The sequence below is a fragment of the Pteropus alecto genome, unplaced genomic scaffold, assembly GCF_000325575.1.
Source record: "Pteropus alecto unplaced genomic scaffold, ASM32557v1 scaffold97, whole genome shotgun sequence".
Taxonomy (NCBI): domain Eukaryota; kingdom Metazoa; phylum Chordata; class Mammalia; order Chiroptera; family Pteropodidae; genus Pteropus; species Pteropus alecto.
Genome location: NW_006439713.1, coordinates 4,467,097 through 4,475,402, shown reverse-complemented (window position 1 = coordinate 4,475,402; position 8,306 = coordinate 4,467,097). Strand labels below are relative to the sequence as shown.

The 8,306-nt window shown below is 42.3% G+C and overlaps 1 protein-coding gene across 4 annotated transcripts in view; it reads right to left on the bottom strand.

The window, feature by feature from the left end:
* Positions 1–617: 617 nt before the first annotated feature.
* PIGP (phosphatidylinositol glycan anchor biosynthesis class P) overlaps positions 618–8,306 on the bottom strand; it is an 8,398-nt gene continuing 709 nt past the window's right edge. Inside the window, exons 1-5 of one of the 4 annotated variants that reach the window (XM_006916746.3) lie at positions 8,214–8,300; positions 7,634–7,737; positions 2,865–2,937; positions 2,011–2,129; positions 618–956 (exon numbers count right to left, since the gene is read on the bottom strand). In XM_006916746.3, coding sequence (XP_006916808.1) covers positions 829–956; positions 2,011–2,129; positions 2,865–2,937; positions 7,634–7,715 — 402 coding nt within the window. In that variant the 5' untranslated portion in view covers positions 7,716–7,737; positions 8,214–8,300 and the 3' untranslated portion in view covers positions 618–828. The other 3 variants (XM_015593100.2, XM_015593099.2, XM_015593101.2) reach the window with 3 other exon arrangements.

The following is an 8,306-nucleotide window of genomic DNA, read 5'->3' as shown; positions in this document are numbered from 1 at the left end:
TCTCTCTGGGCTCACCCCAGCCACAAACCCTTGGTAGTTTGCTCTAGGCCCCCTGCTGGCCTTCGGTCCTTAGGCTACACAGAGCTCCTTGCCACTCGAAGGTCTGTGCTCTAGCTGCTTCGTACTTCGAAACTCACTGTTTCTGCAATCTTGATATGACTGGCTCCTGCTTTTGCTGATTAAATCTCAGCCTCGACTGCCTCTCACTGAGCAGCCTACCCTGACCACTCAGTCTAAAGGAGTCGTCATCCCTTTGCTTTCTAGAACATTTACTATCTTAATTCTCTGCATTGCATTCATCACAAAGAATATTTTCTTGTTTATTTGCTTGGTCTATCTTCCTCTGCCTCTAAGATGTAGGCTCACTGCTTCACCCCCAGTGCCTAGAAAAATACCTGGTACGCAGTAAGTACTCAATATATTCGTTCGTGTCTTAGACACAAACTGATGTCAAGAACCCATACGTCAATGTACCCCTCCCCTAAATCTAAGAGTCCAAATTCTGGGCCTCTAAGAATACACAGCAAGAAGGACATGATTGCCCTTTGAAAGTGACAACATGAATGACTCTCTGGAGGGACTTCTCGTTTCTACTGATACTTATGTTTCACGAAGTCTGCTTTATGGTAATGCAGTGCTTTATTTATTCTGTCCATAAATAACTAATATTTGAGAACATTTACAATATAAATAGAACTTAATCTAAGACAAGTTCAACTTACATTTTTTAAAGTATTTCAAGAGTAAGTATTCATAAGAGAGATAATTATGGTCAAACTGTTATGTCAAAAACTTATAATAAATGTTTGATGTTAGTCTACATACAATTCAGTTGGTGTAAAGTTCATTGGCTGCAAGAAAGAACATTTGGTTTACTTCGCTGATAGAAATATCCCTTAATGCTGGGATGGCCTCTTCTTGGTATTTCTTCTGCTGTTGATTTTTAGCATAGTTATCTGCAAGAAGAGGACAAAAGGCTTTGTTCACCCAAACAATTTCGTCCATAGTCTCTGTGGTGTATAAAGACCCACCATATAACTTACGAGGCTAATGTTTGGATAATGACAAATACCACATTTAAATATAATTAAAAGATGACTTGAATTATCTCCCTCTGCCTCTAAGAATGTCCCAATTAGAAATCAAAGTAGTTTTATGCACCTCTAACTTGGTTAAGAAATTAATATTTCATTCAACTGTCCAATAATTAAAGTCCCACTTGCACATTTCTCATAGGAACAGAATTCTATCCAAGCTTAAAATATATATTTAAATCGACACCTGGAAACTATTGAATCATTTGGTACGATTAGTCATTCATCCAAACAACACTTTCCCTTCTCTGCAAAATTGTCTATTTGCTGTAGTTCCAGTCAAGAATGCAGAGAATACAGCAGGTTATCAGAAAAGAAATATAAAAAGACTACAATTAATTTTTAAAATGCATTGTATAGGCTCACGAAAAAAGGCTTTTGAAAAGTTAAAAAACCATTCCAGGGAACGTAAAAAATACTTCCTAGAATCTAAGCAAGCTTAAGAATCTAACTTATTTTAATCTTTAGACTTGAACAAAAACTTAAAAAAAAAGAACTGCAAATACATGCTGTGGTTCGTCTATCCACTTAATTGGGGTCAGGTGTACACAGTGATCCTGAGGATACAGCCCCTCAAATCCTGCCTCCCCGACAAGGTCTGCATGGACCTCTGCCATCCCTTGATCAACGCTGCCTATTTAGGATAAAAGAAGTTTCTCTCAGGCAGTTGTTGAAGAACATATTATACACCCGTGGTGTTTATGGGACATACACCTGTTTATTAGAGCTATAAACAGCATAGTCATCAGAACTTACTTTCCCCATGTAAACATTCCCTTTGCATTTATTTCTCCCAGGATCTTTTTACTGTGCCGATGTGTGTCACTTATTGCAGGCTACTCTTGGTTGCTTTTCTTCATAAAAGCGCTAATGCCCACTCTCCGTCCCCTAGCACTCTCCTTTGATGTGAATTTACCTGTGATTGTATGAATGGAGTTGAGTGGAGAGGTACTCATCATGTTGATTCCAAACAGGAGCACATACCCGATGACTACAGTAATGAGGAGGTAGACAGGCAATGCGACTGCCCAGTACCTGCGGAAGACGACTTTAGAGTAGATAACAGATTTCTCAACAAGTTTTAATTTCTAAGAGTCCATCACTAAGTTAACATAACTTTTAAAATTTAATTTTAATTAAAGCAACCCATGTACATAAAAGAAAGTCAAATAATTCCACAAGGCCTGTAATAAACTCCAGCCTTCTGCAGGGGAGGGTAGGGTTGGTTTCCCTGATTTGAGGGCTGAGGAGGGGGACTGGAGGGTCTAACGCTCTTTAAACATTGTTTTCAGCCCAATCCAGAATTACCATGCTAAAGAGGTATCTGGTACCTCCAAGTGCCAAGCCTTTCTGGCATTCTAGGGCACCAATACTCTTGCTGGTGGCTCTACTTCAGCAATATGGAGAATGGGGAAACCAAGTCGGTTAACACTCAGCTGTTTGCAATCTACTTCCTCAAATTTCATTGATACTTCTTACCCGCTATCCCATTATTTGTTCCTGTGGGTTTATACCTTAGAAATTTTTTTTCTATAGGGTTACTTCAGCAAGATGGGAGACAACGGAGATAAATGTGTGTTCACCCCGTCTTCTTTAATTAGAGATTTATCAATAATGAGCTTTAAAAAGCTTTAAATTTCTATATGGCTTTTCATTTATATATCTTAAAAAAAACAAATATTTAAGATTTGGGTAGTGTAAAGAAAAATCTGATCCTTCAAAATAGTATTAACATACTCTTATTTTATTTAAGCAATATATTAAGCTTACTTTTGAGGCCAATAGGTCAAGCCTAAGGAGTTTAGCCAAGATTCAGGAATAAAAGCCCACACGAGATACAACACTGTAGAAGAGAGAGAAAAAAAGGTCAGTAAGGCATGCAGCTCTTGTTGAGGTCCAGATGTAACAAAAAGCTCCTATGAAGCATCCCTGATCCACTCAGAAACGATTTCTCCTTCCCTTCAGTTATTCTAGCTCCTTATTTGTATCATTCTTATAACAGTTATCACAATGACCTTACAGTAGACATCTTTTTATAGTGGTAAAAAAAATAACAAAATTTACCATAAAACTTACCCATTTTTAAGTGTCTAGTTTGGTAGTGTTAAGTATATTCGCACTGCTGTGAAACAGATCTCTAGAACTTTTCTATTGCAGATCTAAAAACTAATACCCATTAAACAACTCTTTTTCTTCATTAGTCAATTTAAAAAGAAAGTCTTAACTCTCACACTATATTTTAAGTAATTTAAGGGCAGAAATCATGCCTTAGCAATTCTTGTAATCCTTACAGCACTTAGCGATTTGCTTTATGCATAGTAGGTGTTCAACACTTCATCCCACAAGGTTGAAATAATTATAGACATTTAAGGCTTAAAGATGAATTTATATAGCCTTGCTCTGATCCACTACACATTGGGCTTCTGCTTTATCTCCCAAAACATAATCTTATTTCCTCAGTCCAAGTCCCTGGCACCCTTTACCATTGTCCCCATGTAATAATGACAGTGGATCTCTGAGCATTCACTGCGGGGTAAGCACATTTCTAGGCTCTTCACCTGCATTATTTCACTTAATCCTCAAGACAATTCTGTGTAGAGGAGGAAATGGAATCTTAGAAATGTTACATCATTTGCCCACAGTAAGTGGCAGGGACAAATTTCAAACTACCTATAGCAATGCTGATGTAAACACGTATTACAAAATTTTGTATGTACGAAACGTGAGATACAAAAGTGAACCCACAAGAGATGGCCTCTGCCCTCCATGAGCTTAAAATCTAGCAGGGAATAGAGATGAGTAATATTTTTGCTACACTGTGCTAAGTGCTAATGAGCGAGTAATAAAGCATGATACAGGAGCACCAAGGAAGGACCTGAGCCCACACTGTGTTGATGAAGTTAATGTTGATGGTCAGGAAAAATTTCCTGGAGGAAGCGACTAAAACTGGAGCCTAAAGGACAAATATGGGGTTAGCTGGATTAAAAATGTTTATGGGTGGGCCTGTAGAAGAAAGGAAGGAAGGAAATAAGAGAAAATAGTATTCTCTGCCGTGATCCATGAAGAGAACAAGAGAGATCTGGTGTGGCTAGATGGCAGAGGGAGAGGGTTGTGAGCAACTGGCTTGAAACTTGAGAGAGTTTTTAAGGTTAATAAAATACAAATTGTGGGGAAACAAAATGTAAATTCATAAATGGAAATAATTAGATGATTAAGCATTTATCGAACATCTACTATATGCCAGGCACTATGTGAAGGTCAAGAGTATACAGAAAAATAAGACACAGTCCCTATTCTCACAAATTAGTACACCTCAAACTCTTCAGAGGTATGTGCTATTGTTATTCGTAATTCACAGAAGAAAAAAATGGAGACTCAGGGAATTTAAGTAACTTGTCCCAAATCTCACAGCTAAAAGTGACTGCGCTGGAACATGAACCCATGCAGCGTGTTCACAGCATGCTTTCAGGCAGAGGCAAGAGCATTAACAGAAATATGGAGGTGAGAAGCGTGATTTAGGTGAAACTCTCAGCAGTTTAGAGTGGCTGGGACATGAAGCACAAGGCTGTGACTGCTGAGAAATAAAGTTTGAAAAAACAGATCCCAGATAATGAAAAATCTTGTAAAAGGAACATGGACTTTATGCTCTAGGCAATGGGGACAACTGGATATTCTACTTGTTTTTAACTTTAAAGATATAGCAAACTATAAAGAGAAATAACCATGAATGCTCCGACCAGAGGTTTTAGGTAGGGGAGTTCTGGCCTGCATCTAAGTGAGTCACCATGATGGGTGCGTGTCAGATGTGTCTGCCTCCAGAGAGGCGGTGGAGGCCCATGGGATTCAGTGGCAGGTGGGGATGAATGAGTTGTGGGGAGGGGAAGTTCAAGTAAGAACAACCCCAGGTTTCCAGAGCGAGTGCCCAGCAACTCTGGCCCTAAAGTAAGAGAACACCTGAGCATTCTCCACACAGCGACGAGTGCTCTTGCAAAAATATAAATCTGACCGTATCACTTCGCTGCTCAAAATTTTCAGTCCCTTAGGATAAAATCCGAACTCCTTACCAGCGTTTGGAAGGACATCAATGATCTGGCTCTTGCCTCCTCTCCAGCCTAGGCCTGGCACACTGTGCTCCAGTCCACATCTCAAGGCCACTGCACTTGTAGCGAGTACTGTCTGCCTGGAATGCTCTTCCCTCGGCTCTTTAAACCGATGGTTCCTTCTCCTGCTTCATGTCTTAGCTCAAATCTCACTTTAAGAGAAGCTTTCCCCAATAACTTGCTATTACAGCTCTTTCCTACCCACCACCCTCTCATTTTTATCATTTCCCCTTATTTCCTTCAAGGCTATTATCATTTTCTGTAATTACTGTTATGGACTGAATGTTTGTGTCCCTCTGGAATTGATATGGTGAGGCCCTAATCCCCACTGTGCTGGTATCTGAAGGTGGGCCTTTGGGAGGGAAGGAGGTTATGAGGTCAAGAGGGTGGAGACCCATGATGGGATTAACGCCCTTTTTAAGAAAAGGAGAAGACGAGAACTCACTCACGCTCTCTGCACTATGTGAGGGCACAGCAAGAAGGTGGCTGTCTGCAAGCCAGGAAGAAAGACTTCACCAAGAACCCAACAAGGCAGGCACCCTGATCTTGCACCTCCTAGATTCCAAGCTGTGAGAAAAACATGTCTATTGTTTAAGTCACCCAGTTTATGGTGTTTCGTTATAGCAGCCTGAGCAGACTAAGACAATCATCTCATTTTTAAATAGCAACTATCTCAATGTAGGGAACCACGTAACCCTCCTGCACCTGCCACCTAGCTTTACTGTAACTGCAGGGAACTGACCTCTGAACTCCTTTATCCAGTTACTTTCTGCCTCACTTTCTCAGGCTTCAACCTCACTGACCCCCATCTGTTCCTTGAACCCACAGGCATGCTTCTTCCGAAGGGTTTCCACACTGGCTAGTCCCTGTCTGGGAGGCTCCTTGCTCCAGATTGTCACATGGCTCTGTCTTTTCATGTCTGTGCTTAAACCTCATCTCAGTGAGGCACTTCGGGACTGCCGTATTTAAAACAGCAACCTCCTCCTATCCTCCTTTCTTGCTGAATTTCTCCCCCTGGTACATGTTATTGTCTGACATTGTATATGGTTTAGTTATTTGTCTAGTGGGGCTTTCTTGACCCACTAGAATGAACACTCTATGAAAACAGTAGATTTTTGACTGTTTGCTCCTCCTTTGCCTATAGCAGTGCTTGGCACATAGTAAGCACTCAAAAATTTGTTGAATTAATTTTTGTTGAGTATTACTGGATTTAGGTCTTAAAGTTACTGCTTTTATTTGTGTAGTTTCCAATCCTTCAAATACACTATGGAACAGGGATTTACAAAAAAGACGATGTTGCTGGTAATAACAGCAGCAAACATTTAAGTATTACTGTTTCTATGCATTGTTTTAAGTGCTTTGCATAAATTATGGCAATTAATCCTCACAACAGCCATAAGAAGGAGCAAAATGAAGCCAATCTAGTACCTGGGTTCAAATTCTAGCTCTATCATTTACTGGCTGTGTGACCTTGGGCACATTACTTAAAATCCGTGTGCCTCAGTATTCTCATATGTAAAATGAGGACAATACTTACCTCATAAGACCGTCTTGTGAATAAGCACTGAACAAACACTATTAGATGAAGAATGTGAAGACTCAGATTGGTTAACAGTCCCAGGTCACACAGCCAATCTAGGAGGAGTCAGGATTTGAACTCAACTTGTGACTTCACTCCACAGGCTTCCCTCTCAATGGCTTGGCAGGCCACATTGAAGTAGTTAAGGTTCAGAGGCACTATCACAACCCCACCTCCCTGGTTTCTGCAAAAAACCAAGAAGTTGGATCATGGGCACTCAGTTTTCTCCCTTGTTTTCCTCGTGATTCTCAAATCCTTTTGGGGAGAGACCCGGGCCTACTGTGTGACTCTGGATATTACTGTCCCAGTGAGCACTGGTTTCCTCACCTGTACAAAGAGATCTATCTTATGGGGACCCAATGAGGTCCAGGATGTGAAGCCACCTGACTCTAGCCAGATTCCCTTCACTCCCTGGCTCCCACATGCTGCACTGGAGTCACGCCAAATCACTCACTTCCAAACCCTTCATTCAAGGCCTTCCTCCTTCTAGCTGGGAAGAAAGCCAATCTCCCAGTTTGATTTCATGTCTCTCCACTGGGCTCCTATGACACTTATCACACTGCTAATTGTAGATTTACTTGTCTGTCTTGTCCATTAAGACCAAGACCACAGAGACTGGCTTTTATTCACTTTGCAATCCCGTCTGGTGCTGTATAAATATTTAAGATTAAATCTTTTAGGCTAGTATCTGCATATAGAACACCCTGAACAAACATGAGTTCCCTTTAGGTTTTCTTAGAAAGAAACATAGGTAGAAGGCATCACAGTTCATGTGGGTATATTTTAAGAACGAACGCAATAATTTCCTTGTCCTTGAACACAAGCAAAAGGCCGTGGCCATCCATCAGGAAAGTACTTACTGAAGCCAAATTGGGAGCTTAAGAAAAGAACAAAGCCATAAATCGCTCTTTCTGGCAATGGCGACGGTGAATTTTCCACCATTTTCCCTGTGGCTTTAGACAATCTGTGGGGAAGAAACACAATCACCCGTCAGTGATGTACTCCCCCTCATCACGGGCCTGTGACAATCTCATCGCTTGGCTACGGGCACAGCCTCTGCGGTGTTTTTCCCAGCCTAAAGCACTGCGAACTGCCATCCAGCGCACACACCTCCAAACACACGCCCGCTTGCACGCGCGCACTCCAGCCCCCAAACCTCGCGTGCACGCGCACACCCTGCCGCGGAGGGGAGGGGATGGCTGAGAAGGGACAGAGGCGCCTCCATCTCTGCAGGCTTCGCCTCCCTGCGGGAAAGGCAGGGCAGGTCGGCGGACTAGGCCCGGGCGGCCTCTTCAGGCCTGGGCCGCGTCGCCCAGGACCAGCCTCTGCCTTCTCGGGGGTGCGGGAGCGCTTCTTTGTTTCATTCGAGGATGAAGGGGGTGACCCTCGACCCGGGGTCCTTCAAGCGCCCATTTGAGCCCCTCCCAACAGCTCGACTACCTCAGCGCTGAGTCCCCTGCGCAAGCGCCGACCCTGGAGCCGCAGGGGGGCGAGAGAGGAAAAGCCCAGCGAACAGCCGAGTGGACGACGCCC